General features: G+C 41.0%; 1 protein-coding gene across 1 annotated transcript in view; it reads left to right on the top strand.

Moving 5' to 3' along the window:
• Window positions 1–22,525, top strand: part of hydin (HYDIN axonemal central pair apparatus protein) — a 175,648-nt gene that overhangs the window by 139,210 nt on the left and 13,913 nt on the right. The window contains exons 66-75 of the mRNA XM_061722806.1: window positions 1,288–1,449; window positions 4,029–4,183; window positions 4,829–4,917; window positions 6,730–6,940; window positions 8,604–8,795; window positions 10,044–10,170; window positions 11,122–11,287; window positions 12,846–12,993; window positions 15,450–15,657; window positions 15,765–15,986. Of these exons, the coding sequence (XP_061578790.1) occupies window positions 1,288–1,449; window positions 4,029–4,183; window positions 4,829–4,917; window positions 6,730–6,940; window positions 8,604–8,795; window positions 10,044–10,170; window positions 11,122–11,287; window positions 12,846–12,993; window positions 15,450–15,657; window positions 15,765–15,986 (1,680 nt within the window). The remainder of the gene's footprint in view (window positions 1–1,287; window positions 1,450–4,028; window positions 4,184–4,828; window positions 4,918–6,729; window positions 6,941–8,603; window positions 8,796–10,043; window positions 10,171–11,121; window positions 11,288–12,845; window positions 12,994–15,449; window positions 15,658–15,764; window positions 15,987–22,525) is intronic.

Here is a 22,525-nt window from a genome sequence, read left to right as displayed (position 1 = left end):
TGGAGTGGTGGAGCGTGGGTCTCAGTACAGAGGGGGCGGAGCATTCTCCATGGGCCCTTATGATAGTCATTTTAACGTTCAACACCTCATCCTGCCCATCAAACTACATTTATTCTCACTTTTATTGAGCTAAGCCTATAGGACTATGCTGCAGAAAGCAGAGTAAAGTCACAAACTTGTTCAGAAAAACACACACACACACACACACACACACACACACACACACACACACACACACACACACACACACACACACACACACACACACATCGGCCTGACAGCTGTCAATCACATGGCGCTGAAAACTCAGTCACGATCAGTTCCATCTTTGATACAGCTTATACAAAAAAAAAAACATTACACCATATATTTAGATAGATATAGACACAGCGGTCTATAACATCATTTCTGAGCTCTAGAACAGAGAATAGACTCGGCGGTCTAGTTGACAACAACACAAAGCACGTTCAAATAGGCAGATGGTCAAAGCTACACGACATTCTGATAAAGAAATTATTTATGAAGGTTATACTGACTCACCAATGGTAGCTGACTCTTCCATAAAACTTTGTTCATGCTTAGTCCTCTTTTAAAGTTTAGCGCTCATCTTCTTCATGGCCGAGTCGGCAAATTATTGGCTCTAACTGTTAAGGCTGATTTATGGTTCCGCGTTAAACCAACGCAGCGCCTACGGCGTAGGGTATGCGGCGATGCGCGGAGGCTCTGCGTCGATTTAACGCGGAACCATAAATCAGGCTTTCCAGCCAATCCGCGTAGGCTCACGGCCCTGATGCGTTCAAGACAGTTGTAAAGTAGGAATTAGTCTATACTGACCGCACAATGCACATTTTATCGTAGTTATAGCCTACAATTTATTTTATTTATATATGAACGTATCACACAAAACGGGGCCCTCTCATTGGGCCCTATGAGCTTGTAAATTTATTTTAATTTACACATAAAAAAAAAAAAAAAAAATGTTTGAAAGCCGAGGGCCCCCATTGGCTCCAGGGCCCTGGGCACACGCCCACTTTGCCCATGCGGTAATCCGTCTATGATCACAATATTCAAATTTTCTGAGATAGTCCTGTATATAATTCATGCAACAGCTGAAAAAACAGTTTTAATAACACTAACCCAAATCAATATCGGAATCGAATCAGATCGGATCGAATCAAAGCGTGATAATTGATTGTGAATCTTAAGGATCGGAATCAAATCGATTCTTGACATTTGAATCGATCCCCAGCCCTAATATGTATATGTATATTTGTTTTTGTTTGCCAGGTTGGTCATCTTCACGCTGGTTGTTCTAAGGAAGTGACCGTTGCCTTCAGGTCCAGTCAGCCTGTGACTCTGAAGAACCAGCCTATGAGATGTGAAGTTTGCCAGGTGGAGTTCCAGCTGCCGGTGGACGAGGTGGCCGACTGGGACGACCGACGGAGCACGGTACGGTGGCAGAGTTCGCTCGAGCAGAATTCAGAAGACTCACAGCAACCTGGGACTAGTCCGGTACTCAATGCTCTTTGGTGATGGTGTCAGAAAAAAGGGAATGATACTCTCACTGCGTTTATATGCATCAATAACCCTTTTCTAACCGGAATATTAGCAGTAACCCGGTTGCGCACGGCCATGTAAACACCAATAGCCCACTTGAATAACCGGAATTTGCTCATATTCCGGTTTTTAAAAACCTGAATATGAGCCCTGGGGAACTCCTTTTCTAACCCGAATATTTGGTCATGTATAGCCTAACGGGATTTCCCCATCAAAAGGAACAGGGGCCTCATTTATAAAGCTTGCTTGCGCACAAAACAGTGCTTGGAAAATGCGCATGCCACTGTTGAGACACATTGTCACGCAAAGCTTCAGCTTCCTACCCCTGCAGAGACAACACCTTGCAAGTAGCTTCAACACAGACTTGAACCACTAGAAAACCCTATGGGGTGATTTAGGACTTAGTGACAGTCATGCCAAATGCCCGATAATGACATTTGGCCACAGATCACATCCGACTGTAAATTGCTTTTCGTCTCTCACTTGGCTTGTGTATTTCCTGCCTTTTGTGCTTTGAACTTACTGTATAAAAGTCCTGTTGTCAAACAACTCTGGGTCAGCACAACAACCCAGTCATGCACTGCATCTGGTCCACTCACCGCCGGCTACTAAATAAAACTCTCAACACCACAGCGGATTCCTGAACTGGATTCTATATTATTCTTCAACACCATCTACGCAAAGGTTGGGATTTAAAAAGAAAAAACGAACCGAAAAATTTGTGTATCTCTACGCCAACCCTGACCCTCGCGCAGGAACATTTTGAAAATATGGAGAACTGGCGACGCAGGCGGTGAGGTGGTGAAATGAAGCCAGATTCATGTCATACTTTTAATGTAATGTAATGTAATGACTTATAGATCCATGTACACCCAAGCCGGTGTTCTGCCGAGGTGTCCTACCTCTGCAGAAAATACTACCGTACCATTTTTTCAAAGGCTTTTTCATGCAAATAGACGATTTAACAGCAGGAAGTCAGAAAGTGCTTCACTATGTGTACGACGCTTTGGCGGAAGAAAAAAAAAACCGTCAAATCACGTTTCCACATAGATAAATGTTGATGTCTATGTGGAAGCGTGGTCTATGTGGAAGCGTGATCTGACGGCGTATTTTCATCTGTCAAATCATCCTACCTGCCCGGCGTGTCCGCGGTGCAGGACACGCTGGGCCGGTGTCGTGCCAAAAAGAGATTGCCAGAATCTGATTTCTCCCCTGAAAATGGGTCTTTTTACCTGCCAAAAATTGATTGAAGGCCAAATACAGTTAATGAAAGGTTGTTTCTGCCTAAATATGACTTGATCTCATTCTTGAGCTTCATAATCTGAAAATCTGACGTTTCAGCGCTATCGCTCAACGGGCTGCTGTGCGCTCTCCCGCGGCCAGACATCAGATTCTGGCAGGCAACTCACTCGCTTTATTTTTGTTAGTAATGTCACTACTGTGACCACCAAATAATGTGGTTTTCCTGTCTTCCACCTCATCCACAACATCTCCATCTCAGTCTCCGCGAAATTTAGTGGCACGGTTGCTCGACACGTCTCATTCATCCTGACGCAGCAGAAACAGGCTGCAGGAAGCCGCTGCACATGCTCAGCAGGCTTATTTATATGCAAATACAGTCATCATGTAGTTTGCATTGCCCATTTATGGTATGAAGTGGGCGTGTAGAGGGCGGGATATGAGGCGAATTCAGCTGTGCAACCTTCCAGCTGTACTGTGATTTATAAAGATAACATTGCTTGCAAGTGTGCGTGCACACGGTTTTATAAATCTGGATTTTTTTTTGCGCCCGCTATTTTCGGCTCTTGGGTTTACGTGCACTTTTGGTATGAATCCTACACACTCTTTTATAAATGAGGCCCCAGGAATTAGTTTTCTGCACTTTCTTTTCACAAGGAATCTCGCTCTTTTGAGTCCAGGAAGTTCTTATAAACATGGAGAAACACAAGACCAGGAGGAGACTAATCACTTCATAAATGTAATGAAGGATATGAACATTTCTGCATTTGTAGACGGTAGAAAGTACCGGTATAGCCAGGTTTACAAGAAGGTGAGCGAAAAGTTGCACGAAGCAGGATTTGTACGAACGCCAGACCAGATCAAGCTCCGCTGGAAGACGCTGAAAAAGGAGAACTACAGGGACAAGAAACAAAACGACTTCTACTGGGCTGTTGATTATCCACTGTACTGCTGTTATTGTTGTTGTTTTGGATTTGGATACAGGAAGAAGAAGCAGAAATGACGGGAATTGCGTCATGACGTTCTCCTTGCGTCGCTGATTTGATCCAGATATCCCAAACGATTACAATCACCATGTATACAGGGATAACCCTGTTTGCTCACACATGGAAACAGATTCCCAATGTTTCAGTAACCGGAATATTGACCTTAACCCCAATTTTGACTGCATGTAAACGTAGTCAGTCATGTGTGTTTTCAAATTTTTCATGAATCTGAGTGTTTGATTTTAGGGGACTGATCCTGAACCCATTTGCACTGTCGTTGAGAGCTCTCAGTGGGAGTTGGATTTGCGCGTAAGCGCTCTTTGTGATTTTGTGAAGCTGAGCTGCAGCAGCAACACCATCAGCTTCCAGGACACCGAGCTCTTTCAAACCAGGCACCACCAGTAAGTCGCCCTTTGCTTTAAATAGACGCTGTGACATTTTTTCCAGTGAGAGATTATATACTACGATGGAGTATTAGGGCCAAACTAAGACAAAAAAAATTTGGAAATTACGAGAATAAAGTCGTAATATTATGAGAATAAAGCCGTAATATTATATTATTGAGTTAGAGTTCTCATAAATTACCACTTATTCTCGTAATATTACGACTTTATTCTCATACTATTACGACTTTATTCTCATAATATTACCACTTTATTCTCATAATATTACGACTTTATTCTCATACTATTACAACTTTATTCTCGTATTATTACAACTTTATTCTCATAATATTACAACTTTATTCTCGTAATGTTACGACTTTATTCTCATAATGTTACCACTTTATTCTCGTAATATTCCAACTTTATTCTCGTATTATTACGACTTTATTCTCATAATATTACGACTTTATTCTCGCAACATTATGACTTTATTCTGATAATTTCCTTATTTTTTTTCGTCTTAGTTTGGCCGTAATACTCGTCGTAATATAGCACAAATTCAAAAAAGTTTTCTTTGACCTTGTTACTTAATGATTTATGATGCAACTGCAGTGTCACCTTTTAAAAGGTTCAACGTGCATCTGTTTATTCTGTTTGTAGACTCCACTTAGATAATGTGGGCAAAGTGAAACTGGAATTCTCCTGGCAGGTCTTCATCGATTCAAACATTGTAAACCCTGATGAAGGAGGTAATATAGAAATATTTGCTTTACAGAACTAATTGGAAATAGATGTGATGATATGTAAAACTCAAGTTAAGAGTAGTGGATGTGCCGTACACTGCAAAAACTCAAAATCTTACCAAGAATGTTTGTCTTATTTCTAGTTAAAATGTCTAATTTTTAGTCAAAAAATCTCATTACACTTAAAACAAGAGTCATTACCAGAAAAATAACTTGTTATTTGACCATTTTCACCTGTTTCAAGTAAATTTTCACTTGAAATAAGTAGAAAAATCTGCCAGTGGAACAAGATTTATCTTCTCATTACAAGCAAAAAAATCTTGTTCCACTGGCGGATTTTTTTCTACTTATTTTTAGTGAAAATCTACTTGAAACAGGTGAGAATTGTCAAATAACAAGTTATTTTTCTGGTAATGACACTTGTTTTAAGTGTAATGAGATTTGTTTGACTAAAAATGAGACATTTTAACTAGAAATAAGACAAATATTCTTGTTAAGATTTTAAGTTTTTGCAGTGTATATTAAAAGAAGAAATGAAGCTGACAATACCGAGACATGAAATATATTGGGTTCACACTGTCAAAGTCATTCAAATAAAACCAAGACTTTTTAATTTATTTCTCTCCGCTTGTCGTCAAGTGTTTGATAAGATACTAAATTTTAACTGCTTGTCTTGTTCTAATACTCTTTGTTCCAGTATTGGAATTTCATGGATATACATTATCATTCTTTATAAAGAATAACTTCAATACTGTTTAAAATGTGAACATGTATTATACTTGTTGATTATGCAGATATTGTTTATCAAAATACTCCAGATTCCCATCTTAAACCTCTGACTGTATTATTTAATTCATGATGTAGATTTGTGTTACGTTGTCCTTTCAGAACATCATTGTTTTATGTTTGATTCATTGAACTGGTTTCAACCCAAATCTAGACGGCAGTTTCACTGGCTTTGCTTCCTTTTTAAATGTGTTTATTTTCACCGTCCACCATATTTAAAAGAACTCATGATTCTATATAACTCTCCATACTCACTCAGACATATGAATTTTTCTTTGTTCCTAGAATTTTAAAAGAGGTTGGTAAAAGATCATTTTATTTTAAAGCTCCATCAGATTGGAATAATCTTACTCTCTTTTTGCGTTCTATTACCTCTTTTCATTTTTTTTTAAGTTGTCATTATACTCTCATCCAAATTGCCTATGTTTTTAATTTATCTATGTATTTTTTTTGTCCTTTTTTCTATTTATTTATTTATTTTTATTAATTTATTTATTTTCTCTCTGTTATGTTATATTTATCTCATTATTTTGGTTATTCAATTAGTCTATTTTGTAACTAGACTTACAGGACTGTCTCAGAAAATTAGAATATTGTGATAAAGTCCTTTATTTTCTGTAATGCAAAAATGTCATACATTCTGGATTCATTACAAATCAACTTAAATATTGCAAGCCTTTTATTATTTTAATATTGCTGATCATGGCTTACAGCTTAAGAAAACTCAAATATCCTATCTCAAAAAATTTGAATATTCTGGGAATCTTAATCATAAAATAATACAAGGCTTGCAATATTTCAGTTGATTTGTAATGAATCCAGAATGTTTGACATTTATGTTTTTTTAATTGCATTACAGAAAATAAAGAACTTTATCACAATATTCTAATTTTCTGAGACAGTCCTGTATGTCTGTACTGTAATGTGATATATTGTAATGTTGTATGTTTTCTTGGGACCCCCTTGAAAATGAGATGTTACATCTCAAGGGGCTATCCTTGAATAGATTCTGAAAATGCTGTTTTCCAACAGAGCGGATCTCTGCCTCTGGACCTGTGAGCAGGACGGGATCCCGTCGTTCAAGCGCTCTGGCCAGAGTGACGTCTGTCCGGGCTAAGAAGGCTGTGCTGCCTTTCACTGTGGAGCCCAACATGGGAACCATAGATCCGGGTGCCACGCACAACTTCACTGTTGGGTTTTCACCAGGGGAGGTAGCTCAGTTTCAGGGCAGGCTGCTCTGTAGGTAAATATAAAACAGCTGACATCACAAACCTGACCACTAACCAAACAAATTGTATGTAACTGTAAGTATTTATCATGGTTGGGGACTATATTTGCCATTGTTGATAAATATTTGTGAACAAAGACTTATTTATCATGTAAATAATGCATCAAATAATTTGACATTTTAAAAAGAAATTGGTCAAAATAAACAATTGTTAAAAATAGGGGTGGGACGATACGGGTAACTCACGATTCAATACTGTGGCGATATGTGGCCCATGATAACGATAATATCACGAAACACGATATTATGTAAGAAATTTCATCAATGATATATCACGATATATGTGACTGAAAAAGAAAAAATACCCATAAAAAGGAAAATGTCTGTAGTTAAAAAAAACTCCTTGGAGCTTTTTCAAAAATGTTTGACCTTTTTTTTCCTTTTCTTTCTCTTTTTTTCCTTTTTTTCTCTTTTTTCTTCTATTTTTTCTTTTTTGTTCTTTTTTCTTCTTTTTTCCTTTTTTTCCTTTTTTTCCCTTTTTTTCTTTTTTCTTCTTTTTTCCTTTTCTTTCTCTTTTTTCTTTTTTCTTCTTTTTTTTCCTTTTTTTTCCTTTTTTTCCTTTTTTTCTTATTTTTTCTTTCCTTTTTCCTTTCCTTTTTAATCTCGACATTTCAACTATTTTCCCGACATTTCGACTTTTTTCTCAACATTTTAACTTTTTTCTCAACATTTCGACTTTTTTCTCGAGATTGTACTTCAACATTAAAGGAGCTTGAGGCCGGATTGTGGCAAGATTTATGAAAAAAATCTGTATACATTTTAAGTTTTCTAGTAATAATGTCAGATGAAGCGTTCCAAACCAAAAAGAATGAGCCCTCTAGTGTATCTCTCCGTTGTCTTGAACAGGCTGTGTGCTGCAAAATGTGCTGCAATTCGGTCCCGAATTTCCCGCGCTGTCCTGCGGATGTGACGTCACATGACGCTGCATGTGCGTTCTCCCCGTTCTCCCGTGCCGGCTTCACTGTTGGCTGCAGTACCCCCCGACGGGGGTAATCTCGACATTTCGACTTTTTTCTCGAAATCTCGACTTTTTTCTCGACATTTCGACTTTTTTCTCGAAGTGCATAATGAAAAAAAAAATCTTCCCCCAGTTATAACTAATATAGCTACATGCAGCATGTGTTGCCTTCATTCTAAGGCTTTTACAAGACTTTTCATTTTTTGCGGCTCCAGACATATTTGTTTTTTGTGTTTTTGGTCCAATATGGCTGTAAAACATTTTAGGTTGCCGACCCCTGGGATAGAACCTCACTGCCTCCTGGGCTTGTAAATGTAAACACTGAACAGCTGGACAATTTAAAGTGCATGAACAATAGTGCGGTGACAACCGCGTAAATCCATTATGTGTGTTGTAATATAATAGACATTTGCCGTGAGTTTATCGATTATTTATTGCGACAGAGAGCGCAACAATATATTGCAATATCGATTTTTTTTCCCCCACCACTAGTTAAAATCCAATGTTATTCGACAGAAACTGTCTTCCTGAGGGGTCCAAAATATTGCAGTTAGAGTATGTACACTATGGAAAATATACATTTGTCCAACTCAAGTCGGACTTCTCCTCCAAACTCTTTTTTTTTCCCCACATTTTTTCATGTGCACAAATTTCCAACAGTATCCCCAACTTGCCGGCTGGAGATCAGACTCCATGTGTGGTGGTGTGTGGCCGCAGCCTGCTCCCCCACTGCCACTTTGACCTGGAACACTCAGACTACGTCAGTAGCAAACCCAAGGCCAGGGGCCGTGTGAAGCCCAACACCCGGGTTCTGGAGTTCAAGAGTGTTGGTTTCACCGTACCATCAACAAGGTAAAATATGGCACTTTTACACTAGTACCTACTCAGCCCGACGCCTCGTCTCGTCTCCACTCGCCTTGCCCTCGTTTATTTTCAATACCCAGATCAGCAGTAGGAGGCTGGAGAAGCTGCTGTGACGTATTAGATTGTGTATCTAAAGGAAGAAGACAACAACACTAAAGATGTAGAACCTGGAGGAGATGATAGATGTGCTGCTGGATCTGAGCCTTGTGTTTGATATCAAAGTTAACCCTTGTACTGTCTTTGGGACAAAATGACCCAATTCTTCTATCCTTCTTTCCTCCTGCTCTCTCCTTCCTGCTTCCTTTCCTCTTTTTCTCCTTTTTTACCCTCCTTTACTCCTTTTTTCTTCCTACCTCCCTTCCGTCATTCGTTCCTTTATTACCTTCTTTGCTTTTCCTTCCTTCTTTCCTTATTTTCTCCATTCCTTCCTTCTTCCTTCCATTCTTTCTTTCCTATTCTCCATTCCTTCCTCCCTCCCTTCTTTTCCTTTTCTCCCTTCTTTCCCTTCTTTCTCCCTCCCTTCCATATTTTCTCCCTTCCTTACTCCCTTTCCTACTTCCTTCCTTCTTTTCTCCTTTCTTCCTTCTTTCCTTCCTTCCATCTTTTCTCCCTTCCTTACTCCCTTTCCTACTTCCTTCCTTCCTTCTTTTCTCCTTCCTTCCTTCTTTCCTCCCTTCCATCTTTTCTCCCTTCCTTACTCCCTTTCCTACTTCCTTCCTTCTTTTCTCCTTTCTCCCTTACTTCCTTCTTTCCTTCATTCCTTCTTTTCTCCTTTCACCCTCCCTTGACCCAAAGACAGCACAAGGGTTAAAAAATGAGAGTGAGAGAAGCTTCAAGTTTAATTCTCTCCTCAGCACCAGGTTTATGAACATCTGCACCTCAGAGTTGGATCACCAAACAGACTTTTGCTGCCGTTGCCTGTTGAATAAAATGAACAAGAGTCGCTCTTTCTCTGATTTCCTCCTCCTGACTCAGACGTCTGACTCCAACCCCCCGACCAATCGGTGGCCTGTAGTGTGATGATGTCAGATACAGCCGACTCAGCAGCTTAGAACCTCGGCAGAATAGATACAGAAAAGTATCTACTCTGCACGTTAGACCCCTAGTGGAAAAGCGCAAAACCGGGGCGAGTCGCGCTGAGTAGGTACTAGTGGAAAAGCGCCATGAGGGGTATGTTAGGGTTTTCATCTCTGTTTGTGTAAGCCCTAATGTCTTGTGTCTCGGTTTACTCTCCAGACGTTTTAATGTAATGAACCCAACCAGTAAAGTCTATTCATTCCAATGGAGGTGTGAAGACACAAGCGGCAGTCCCTTCCGCTGTCTCACCTCCTCTGGTTTCATTCTGCCCGGCAGCAAAGCTGAAGTAAGAATCAAACTACTTGCAATGTGTCATTTTGACTGTACAGTACTCAGTCTCACCATCTCTTTTCTTTTAAACTCTTTATTTTTAAAGTTGTCAGTCTCCAGCTGAGGTGGGTAGAGTAGCCAAAAATTGTACTCAAGTAAAAGTACTGTTACTTCAGAATAATATGACTCAAGTAGAAGTAAAAAGTAGTCATCCAAATAATTACTTGAGTAAAAGTAAAAAAGTACTTGGTGAAAAAAGTACTCAAGTACTGAGTAACTGTTGAGTAACATCTGATTTATTTTTTTAACACAACCATTCAAACAGACAAAAGTACAAAATAATCATCTTCAGGCAAATCTAATCAATAAAATTAATTAAAATTAATAAAAAAATAAAAAAAGCTTAAATTAAATTAATCTTAAAGTAAATTCAAGTACTTTGATAAATAATAAAATAAATAAAATAATAAAAGAATAAAAAAATAAATTAAGCATAAGTAGCACAAAATTGTAATCCTTTGTACTTTTCTTTTTTAACCAGGCAGAACTAGAACAAACATGAACTCATAGAAACTCTGTGTGTGTTTGAGTCTGTGTAAATGTGACAAAACATGCAAAAACTAACATTTTTCACAAAGAATCACCCAGTGATGTCATGAGATTGATGCGTACGTGGATAAAAGGGATAAAAGAAAAGTAACAGCTCAACGTAGCCTAATGTAGCGGAGTAAGAGGAACAATTTCTTCTTCACAAATCTACTCAAGTAAAAGTAAAAAGTATAGTGATTCAAAACTACTCCTAAAAGTACAACATTTCCCAAAACTTACTCAAGTAAATGTAATGGAGTAAATGTAACTCATTACTAGCCACCTCTGGTCTCCAGTACTGTTTTCTTGAACTATTCTCAATCTTTATACCGTTTCCTCTCTGTCCACATGTAATTCTGTGCTATGCCTGCATTTACAGATGAGCTTTGAATACCTTGCTGTTCAGTACGACACGGTGGAGTCGAGCTGGAGCTTTGTGATTGAGACTCTATCCCTGACTGTTCCCTTCCTCTGCGTGGGCACAGCTAGAGAGCCACTCGTGTATCTGGACAGACCTCACATTGATTTTGGAGAGCTGCCTATTGGTATGTCAAATTAAGAGCCATTGCATTAGTTTTTATGCACAAAGTGGCCAGATTGACCTATTTCGGGTTATTGCTAATATTCCGGTTACTGAAACATTGGGAATATTCCGTTTACATGGTAATTAATCATTCAGGATATCTGGATCAAACCAGTGACGCACCCGTCATTTCCGCTTCTTCTTCCTGTATCCAAATTCAAAACAAATGCTGCTTCACGCAACTTTTCTCTCACCTTCTTGTAAATCTTCTATCCCGGTACTTTCTACCGTCTACAAATGCAGAAATGTTCTTATCTTTCATTACATTTATGAAGTGATTAGTCTCCTCCTGGTCTTGGTTTCTCCGTGTTTATAAGAACTTCCTGGACTCAAAAGACCAGGATTCCTTGTGAACAGAGCATGAGCAGAAAACAAATTCATGTTCTGTTTGATGGGGATATTCTGTTTGGCGTTTACATGACCCAATATTCAGGTTTTAAAAGGAGTAACCCAGGGCTCATTCGGGTTTTTAAAAACCCCAATATGAGCAAATTCTGGTTATTCAAAGGGGTTATTGGTGTTTACATGGCCGTGCAAATTCAGGTTATTGCCAATATTCGGGTTTTAAAAGGGTTATTGATGCATGGAAACACAATCAATGTCTTGCACCTGGGACGATGCATGCCATGTTGTTCCAGTCAAAAAGACACAACCTGAGAGTCACAAAATGTATTTTTTGCAGCTGATCTAGTTGTTTTTAGAAATAATCTCGTAAATTAGTTCAGGTATGTAGCTAGAGCTACGCTGGTGCTTAACGCAGGGTTTGCCTTTAACCTTATGCCTGTCTAAATGTCTTATTTTTACAGCGTCAATAAACAATTTTTGTCGATTATAAACATTTCATATCCATCAAAAACATAGCTTTTAGTTGAGTAGATAATAATTAATATGTTAAGCTGTGTTTGGCTTCAAAGGTATTTATATATCATATCTCTATTAATATATATTGATTTATAGTTATATGTAGATATTTCGATATGTAGATTTATAGTAATTTTTATGTATATAATTGGAGGTAAATACATGAACCAGTGTATATACAGCATATCTACTCTAATATAGTTATTCAAGTATAGTGTTATACCATTGCTGTCTATTGTTCTCTATTATATTGTAGTATTATAGTAAAGTAATGATAATGTAATACTATACATTATAATTACTTCTATTAGTACATACATACATAGTAACAACTAAATGCTGGGCGTTTGTTCTGTTTTCTTTTGTTTGCTTTGATTTGTTTTGTTTTATATATATATATATATATATATATATATATATATATATATATATATATATATATATATATATATATATATATATATATATGTTTATTGAAACTCTTGTTATATGTAAGAATGTATGTAAGCATTGTATTTAATTTTTTTACTTTTTTGTATTCTTTTTTTAACATGCATGTTCGAAAAAAAATCTTCAATTCAATTCAAAGGTTTATGAAGGAATGATCCATCCCAGCCTGACACTGATGGTTTTGTAAGCATGTGTATTTGTGCACACAGGTCTCAAAGTGGAGAGGACGGTGGATCTGGTGAACAGAGACGAGGTTCCCTTCCACTTTTCAGTCCTGCAGTCATCTCTTCTCTCTGAAGACCAGCAATCCCGCCTCATTCTGCAGCCCATGGCTGGTACCGTGGCCCCCAACGAAAGGTTAGAGGCGCATACTGGTTCCAGCTAAATATAATTACTTCTCTACCAATAAGACTTTATTGCCAAGTCAGACATATTCAGACAAGAGAACTTGACTCCGGTTAACACCGCTGGCACCATTTGTTTCTACGGACGCCATTTCTTGGAGGAAGGATGACACTGGGATGGAGGAGGAAAAAAAAGGCATCTTCACAGTGACTGCGTTTACATGCAGTCAATAACCCTTTTATAACCCGAATTTGCACGGCAATAAACCAATAACCCCTTGCACGGCAATAAACCAATAACCCCTTTGAATAACCTGAATTAGCTCATATTCCGGTTTTTAAAAACCCCAATATGAGCCCTGGGTTACTCCTTTTAAAACCCGAATATTGGGTCATGTAAACACCAAACGGAATATCCCCATCAAACGGAACAGGAATTTGTTTTCTGCACATGCTCTGTTCACAAGGAATCCTGGTCTTTTGAGTCCAGGAAGTTCTTATAAACACGGAGAAACCAAGACCAGGAGGAGACTAATCACTTCATAAATGTAATGAAGGATATGAACATTTCTGCATTTGTAGACGGTAGAAAGTACCGGGATAGAAGATTTACAAGAAGGTGAGAGAAAAGTTGCGCAAAGCAGCATTTGTTTTGGATTTGGATACAGGAAGAAGTGGAAATGACGGGAATTGCGTCATCACGTTCTACGCGCGTCGCTGGTTTGATCCAGATATCCCAAATGATTAATAACCATGTAAACGGAATATTCTGAATGTTTCAGTAACCGGAATATTAGCAATAACCCGAATTTTGACTGCATGTAAATGTAGATGGTTGGTGGTTGGTTGTGGATTAAATACAAAGTGTTAAGGTGCAAAAAATACCTCAGCACAAGCAACATACACACAGCAAAAAAACATCACAAAGAAAACTTGCATGGCTATGGGGGGGTAGGCAAAGGGGGGGGTCCCGGCACAGTGGCGCTCCAGCCTGGTGACTGTGTTGGGGCGGCTGATAAGAGGGGGGCTGGAGCCGGGGAAGGCGTTGAAAAGAGGGAGGTTTGGTTATCAGCAGATGTGTGTGTGTGAGCGGTAAGTCTGTGAACTTTGCCCCAGAGCTGCTCCTCAGCCATTGTCCTTGATGTTATCAGACGGCCCGGTACAGTTCTTTTTTTTTTTTTTAATACCGGTTTTTCCCCCATTTTATCACCCAGTGCTCCTGCCTAAGTAACAGTCCTGGGCATTGCCAGTTCCTGCACTGAGCTCAGGTCTCCTCCTTAACCTGAGGAGTGATCAGCAGCTTCTTTTCACCAGACAGGGTGGGGTTTCTCCGGCCGGACGTAGCGCGTGGAAGGATCACGTTATTAAGGATCTGGCCAGATCCTCCCCACCCCATCTGTTCCCCGGTTGGCCAGAGGGGGCAGTATAGCCCATGCATGTTTTTGTGAGGGTAGCTCATATTGCTACCCAAGGGAACACGGGGAGAACATGCAAACTCCACATGGAAAGGCCCGTTCACCAACCCCACCCAGGGTGTAGGCGCTGAAGTCATGGGGGAACTAACACACACTTCAGCGCCCACAGCGTCCCCGGCGGGAATCGAACCCAGGACCTTCTTGCTGTGAGACGGCTGCACTACCAACTGCGACACCGTGTGTTGGACTTGACAGTGACCCGTACAGTTACCAAGAACCAGTGGTCCATGGACATTAATATTTGGTACAGTTACCAAGAACCAGTGGTCCATGGACATTAATATTTGGTACAGTTACCAAGAACCAGTGGTCCATGGACATTAATATTTGGCCACCAATCCAGTTTCCTGATATTTATATGTACTTAATTTCTATTTTTTTAGTTAACATTTTTTTGGGCTCGTTTTTTTGACCGTTTAACGTTAGCTACCCAAAAATCCAACATTACCTGATACAAAATGGGAACCACAAATCTACGTTTCGGTGTCTGGAATCCAGTTGTTTCTGTGAATTGCAGCGATTAATTTGTCTCTCTTAAGCTTATTTTTCGTCAGTCTGTAAAATGATAACTCTGATTTCTTGCTAAATCTATGAGTACAGTCGATCCCACAACAGCTCTTTCCCATTTTAGATGTTTTCCAGTTGATCAAACTGAAAGTTTACGCTGACACTCAGTCTTTCTGACACTCAGTCTTTCTGCCACTCAGTCTTTCTGACACTCAGTCTTTGTGACACTCAGTGGGCGTAACCCGCTGTGAAGTCACATCTGTGACGTCATGCGCATTCCCTCTATTAGTATTATTATTTGTTTAAACTTTAAATCATGCTGTTTAATGTCTTTGTAAAGCACCATGAATCACCCTGCTGTTGAATTATGGTTTATAAATAAGCGTGCCTTGCCTTGACTTACCAAATTCTTTACTATAATGAATATTGAATTTTGGTTAAATTATATTTCTGAGCCTGACAATGGATATTGTCTTTTTTCTCTCAGATTACCCCTGTCCGTGTCCTTCACGGCTCTCAAGGAAAGCCATGTGAATTTCAGAGTCGACGTAAAGGTGAAGAGGAAGGCGGAGCCGCTCACACTGACTCTTAAAGCCAGTTTTTTCCCCATGAGCCTTTTAGTTCAGGTTGAGAAGCCGGACGGGGGTCTTATAGAGATTGTCCCCAACAACAAAGACACTCTGAACTTTGGAAAGGTCAGCTCACTCTGATAGAAATACTCAAAACAAAACCACCTTCACCTTTGTATGTTCACTTTTATGTTTCATTTGCCAGTAATTTTCCACTAACATATTACGCACAGGTGGGAATTTCAGAGCAATCCACCTTTAAATTCCTGATTTCCAACCTATCGAGATTCATCTTGGAAGTGAATTTCAAAGTAACGGGTCCCAAAGAGCTGCTGCAGCACATGAAAACAGAACCAGAAAGTGCCACCGTTGAAGTCGGGAAGCAGCTGCAGTCGTCAGTTTCCTTTTGTCCTCTGAGTATTTGCAACCTGCAGAACGTCACTTTGATTGTCAAGGTAAGATGTCAGTGAATCATTTTTAAAAGGTACTTTAAAGGAGCAGCAGGATTTTAGCTCCAAAACAGGAGTTAGTTGGTGATACTGAAATAGGTTTCTCTCTGATTCATGCAGCTGCTTATGCAGTGGATCAGAAACAGCTCAGTTAAGGGACCAAATCTCAGTAAAAGTGGAAAGCAGGATATTATCAGAGTAAACTCTAATAATAATAATAATTAAAGCTGCAAGCAGCGATGAACGGGCCCTCGCACTCACGGCCACCGCCCCCATAAGCATATCAGAAATGACACCACCCACGACTTCCTATGTCAAACCATTCAAAAGTTATAGCAGAAAAAAGGGACAACCAATCAGAAGAAGGGGCGGGGCTAATTCAGGCCAATGAAGGTCAAGGACTCCATACAGAATCTGATGACACCACCCACGACTCTATGTCAAACTATTCCAAAGTTATAGCAGAAAATCGGGACAACCAATCAGAAGAAGGGGCGGGGCTAATTCACGCCAATGAAGGTCAAGGACTCCATACAGAATCTGATGATACCACCCACGACTCTCTATGTCAAACCATTCAAAAGTTATAGCAGAAAATCGGGACAACCAATCAGAAGAAGGGGCGGGGCTAATTAAGGCCAACGAAGCTTAAGAACTCATTACAGAGTCCCATGACACCACCCACGACTTCCTATGTCAAACCATTAAAAAGTTATAGCAGAAAGAAGGGACAACCAATCAGAAGAAGGGGCGGGGCTAATTAAGGCCAACGAAGCTCAAGGACTCCATAACAAATCTGATGACCCCACCCACGACTCTCTATGTCAAACCATTCAAAAGTTATAGCAGAAAATCGGGACAACCAATCAGAAGAAGGGGCGGGGCTAATTAAGGCCAACGAAGCTCAAGGACTCCATACAGAGTCCCATGACACCACCCACAACTTCCTATGTCAAACCATTCAAAAGTTATGGCAGAGAAAAGTATTCTAGGGGGCGCTGTTGAGCCGTTAGGCCACGCCCATTAATGCAAACCATGAAATATCAAATTTATTGCCAAGTCTGTCTTGCATGCCAAATTTGGTGACTTTTGGAGAACTATCAAATATGGACCAATCAGATTTCAAAATGGCCGACTTCCTGTTGGGTTTCGGCCATGGCTCCAAGAGACTTTTCTTTAAGTTGTGCCATGATACAGGTGTGTACCGATTTTCGTGCATGTACATCAAACCGTATTGTGGGGCTTGAGGCACAAAGTTTTCCGGGGGGCGCTGTTGAGCCATTTTGCCACGCCTATTAATGCAAACCATGAAATATTAAATTTATCGCCAGGCCTGGCTTGCGTGCCAAATTTGGTGCCTTTTGGGGAACTATCAAATATGGACCAATCAGATGAAGGGGGGGTGCGCTTGTTGGCGTCTAGCGTCGCCACGGTAACACTTTTGAAAGAGAAAAGTAATGCGTGTAGTCGCAGGATGGAGACGCACATTTTGATGTATAACACATCTGGGTTCACGATACGGTTCGGGCCGTATTAATTCTCGAAGGAATGGCATATATTGCTCCAAAATTACGCGATTAATTCAGAAGGTTCAAAATGGCCGACTTCCTGTTCGGTTTCGGCCACGGCGCCAAGAGACTTTTCTTTAAGTTGCGACATGATACAGGTGTGTACCGACTTTCGTTCATGTACGTCAAACCGTATTATGGGGCTTGAGGCACAAAGTTTTTTCTGTCTGAACCAATCAGATGAAGGGTGGGCGCGCTTTTTGGCGTCTAGCATCGCCACGGTAACGCTTTTGAGAGAGAAAAGTAATGCGTGGTGTCGGAGGATGGAGACGCACATTTTGATGTATAACACACCTGGGTGCTCGTTACGGTTCGGGCCGTATTAACTGCCGAAGGAATGGCATAAATTTCGCCAAAATGACACAATTAATTCAAAATGGCCGACATCCTGTTCGGTTTCCGGCATGACGCCAAGAGACTTTTCTTTAAGTTACGTCATGATACAGGCGTGTACCGATTTTCGTGCATGTACGTCAAACCGTATCGTGGGGCTTGAGGCACAAAGTTTTCAAGGGGGCGCTGTTGAGCCATTTTGCCACGCCCATTAATGCAAACCATTAAATATCAAATTTTTCGCCAGGCCTGGCTTGGGTGCAAAATTTGGTGACTTTTTGGGCACGTTTAGGGGGGCAAAAAGGCCCTCCTTTCGTCAGAAAAATAATAAGAATAATAATAAAAATTAAAGCTGCAAGCAGCAATGAACGGGCCCTCGCACTCACGGCCACCGCCCCCCATAAGCATATCAGAAATGACACCACCCACAACTTCCTATGTTAAACCATTCAAAAGTTATAGCAGAAAAAAGGAACAACCAATCAGAAGAAGGGGCGGGGTAATTCAGGCCAATGAAGGTCAAGGACTCCATACAGAATCTGATGACACCACCCATGACTCTATATGTCAAACCATTCCAAAGTTATAGCAGAAAATCGGGACAACCAATCAGAAGAAGGGGCGGGGCTAATTAAGGCCAACGAAGCTTAAAGACTCATTACAGAGTCCCATGACACCACCCAAGACTTCCTATGTCAAACCTTTCAAAAGTTATGGCAGAGAAAAGTATTCTAGGGGGCGCTGTTGAGCCGTTAGGCCACGCCCATTAATGTAAACCATGAAATATCAAATTTATCGCCAGGCCTGGCTTGCATGCAAAATTTGGTGACTTTTGGAGAACTATCAAATATGGACCAATCAGATGAAGGGGGGCACGCTTTTTGGCGTCTAGCGTCGCCACGGTAACACTTTTGAAAGAGAAAAGTAATGCGCGTAGTCGCAAGATGGAGACGCACATTTTGATGTATAACACACCTGGGTGCACATTACGGTTCGGGCCGTATTAATTGCCGAAGGAATGGCATAAATTGCGCCAAAATTACACAATTAATTCAAAATGGCCGACTTCCTGTTCGGTTTCGGCCATGGCGCCAAGAGACCTTTCTTTAAGTTGTGCCATGATCCAGGTGTGTAGCGATTTTCGTGCATGTACGTCAAACCGTATTGTGGGGCTTGAGGCACAAAGTTTTCCGGGGGGCGCTGTTGAGCCATTTTGCCACGCCCATTAATGTAAACCATGAAATATCAAATTTATCGCCAGGCCTGGCTTGCATGCCAAATTTGGTGCCTTTTGGGGAACTATCAAATATGGACCAATCAGATGAAGGGGGGGTGCGCTTGTTGGCGTCTAGCATCGCCACGGTAACACTTTTGAAAGAGAAAAGTAATGCGTGTAGTCGCAGGATGGAGACGCACATTTTGATGTATAACACATCTGGGTTCATGATACGGTTCGGGCCGTATTAATTCTCAAAGGAATGGCATATATTGCTCCAAAATTACGCGATTAATTCAGAATTTTCAAAATGGCCGACTTCCTGTTCGGTTTCGGCCATGGCGCCAAGAGACTTTTCTTTAAGTTGCGACATGATACAGGAGTGTACCGATTTTCGTTCATGTACGTAAAACCGTATTGTGGGGCTTGAGGTGCAAAGTTTTTTCTGTCTGAACCAATCAGATGAAGGGTGGGCGCGCTTTTTGGCATCTAGCGTCGCCACGGTAACGCTTTTGAAAGAGAAAAGTAATGCGTGGTGTCAGAGGATGGAGACGCACATTTTGATGTATAACACACCTGGGTGCACGTTACGGTTCGGGCCGTATTAACTGCCGAAGGAAGGCATACATTTCGCCAAAATGACACGATTAATTCAAAATGGCCGACTTCCTGTTCGGTTTCTCGACATGACGCCCAGAGACTTTTCTTTAAGTTGTGCCATGATACAGGTGTGTACCGATTTTCTTGCATGTACGACAAACCGCATTGTGGGGCTTGAGGCACAAAGTTTTCTAGGGGGCGCTGTTGAGCCGTTAGGCCACGCCCATTAATGCAAACCATTAAATATCAAATTTTTCGCCAGACCTGGCTTGCATGCAAAATTTGGTGACTTTTTGGGCACGTTTAGGGGGGCAAAAAGGCCTTCCTTTTGTCAGAACAATAAGAAGAAGAAGAATAATTCCTGCAATTACAATAGGGCCTTCGCACTGCAAGTGCTCGGGCCCTAATTAAAGCTGCAAGCAGCGATGAACGGGCCCTCGCACTCACGGCCACTGCCCCCCATAAGCATATCAGAAATGACACCACCCACGACTTCCTATGTCAAACCATTGAAAAGTTAAAGCAGAAAAAAGGGACAACCAATCAGAAGAAGGGGCGGGGCTAATTCAGGCCAATGAAGGTCAAGGACTCCATACAGAATCTGATGACACCACCCACGACTCTCTATGTCAAACCATTCCAAAGTTATAGCAGAAAATCGGGACAACCAATCAGAAGAAGGGGCGGGGCTAATTAAGGCCAACGAAGCTTAAGAACTCATTACAGAGTCCCATGACACCACCCACGACTTCCTATATCAAACCATTAAAAAGTTATAGCAGAAAAAAGGGACAACCAATCAGAAGAAGAGGCGGGGCTAATTCAGGCCAATGAAGGTCAAGGACTCCATAAAGAATCTGATGACACCACCCACGACTCTCTATGTTAAACCATTCCAAAGTTATAGAAGAAAATCGGGACAACCAATCAGAAGAAGGGGCGGGGCTAATTAAGGCCAACAAAGCTTAAGAACTCATTACAGAGTCCCATGACACCACCCAAGACTTCCTATGTCAAACCATTCAAAAGTTATAGCAAAAAAAAGGGACAACCAATCAGAAGAAGGGGCGGGGCTAATTAAGGCCAACGAAGCTTAAGGACTCATTACAGAGTCCCATGACACCACCCACGACTTCCTATGTCAAACCATTCAAAAGTTATGGCAGAGAAAAGTATTCTAGGGGGCGCTGTTGAGCCATTTTGCCACGCCCATTGATACAAACCCTGAAATATCAAATTTATCGCCAATCCTGGCTTGCATGCAAAATTTGGTGACTTTTGGAGAACTATCAAATATGGACCAATCAGATGAAGGGGACGCGCGCTTTTTCGCGTCTAACACTTTTGAAAGAGAAAAGTAATGCGTGTAGTCGCAGGATGGAGACGCACATTTTGATGTATAACACATCTGGGTTCACGATACGGTTCGGGCTGAATTGATTCTCGAAGGAATGGCATATATTGCTCCAAAATTACGCGATTAATTCAGAATGTTCAAAATGGCCGACTTCCTGTTCGGTTTCGGCCATGGCGCCAAGAGACTTTTCTTTTAATTGCGACATGATACAGGTGTGTACCTATTTTCGTTCATGTACATCAAAGCGTATTATGGGGCTTGAGGCGCAAAGTTTTTTCTGTCTGAACCAATCAGATGAAGGGTGGGCACGCTTTTTGGCGTCTAGCGTCGCCACGGTAACACTTTTGAAAGAGAAAAGTAATGCGCGTAGTCGCAAGATGAAGACGCACATTTTGAGGTATAACACACCTGGGTGCACGTTACGGTTCAGGCCGTATTAATTGCCGAAGTAATGGCATAAATTGGGCCAAAATTACACAATTAATTCAAAATGGCCGACTTCCTGTTCGATTTCGGCCATGGCGCCAAGAGACTTTTCTTTAAGTTGCGACATGATACAGGTGTGTACCGATTTTCGTGCATGTACGTCAAACCGTATTGTGGGGCTTGATGCACAAAGTTTTCCGGGGGGCGCTGTTGAGCCATATTGCCACGCCCATTAATACAAACCATGAAATATCAAATTTATCGCCCGGCCTGCCTTGCATGCAAAATTTGGTGACTTTTGGGGAACTATCAAATATGGACCAATCAGATGAAGGGGGGCGCGCCTTATGGCGTCTAGCGTTGCCACGGTAACACTTTTGAAAGAGAAAAGTAATGCGCATAGTCGCAGGATGGAGACGCACATTTTGATGTATAACACATCTGGGTTCACGATACGGTTCGGGCCGTATTAATTTTCGAAGGAATGGCATATATTGCTCCAAAATTACGCGATTAATTCAGAATGTTCAAAATGGTCGACTTCCTGTTCGGTTTCGGCCATGGCGCCAAGAGACTTTTCTTTAAGTAGCCACATGATACAGATGTGTACCGATTTTCGTTCATGTACGTCAAACCGTATTGTGGGGCTTGAGGCGCAAAGTTTTCAAGGGGGCGCTGTTGAGCCATTTTGCCACGCCCATGAATGCAAACCATTAAATATCAAATTTTTCGCCAGGCCTGGCTTGCATGCAAAATTTGGTGACTTTTTGGGCACGTTTAGGGGGGCAAAAAGGCCTTCCTTTTGTCAGAACAATAAGAAGAAGAAGAAGAAGAAGAATTCCTGCAAATACAATAGGGCCTTCGCACTGCAAGTGCTCGGGCCCTAAAAATACAAATAATTCCTACAGATACAATAGGGCCTTCGCACTGAAGGTGCTCGGGCCCTAATAATAATTAAAGCTGCAAGCAGCGATGAACGGGCCCTCATGTGTGCAATTTTCACCAATAAAGGTCAAGGACTCAAAACCGAGTCCGATGACACCAC

This window comes from Cololabis saira, chromosome 5 (assembly GCF_033807715.1).
Source record: "Cololabis saira isolate AMF1-May2022 chromosome 5, fColSai1.1, whole genome shotgun sequence".
NCBI classification, from domain to species: domain Eukaryota; kingdom Metazoa; phylum Chordata; class Actinopteri; order Beloniformes; family Belonidae; genus Cololabis; species Cololabis saira.
The sequence above is the reverse complement of the archived record's forward strand: the minus strand, read 5'-3'. Positions and strand labels throughout refer to the sequence as shown.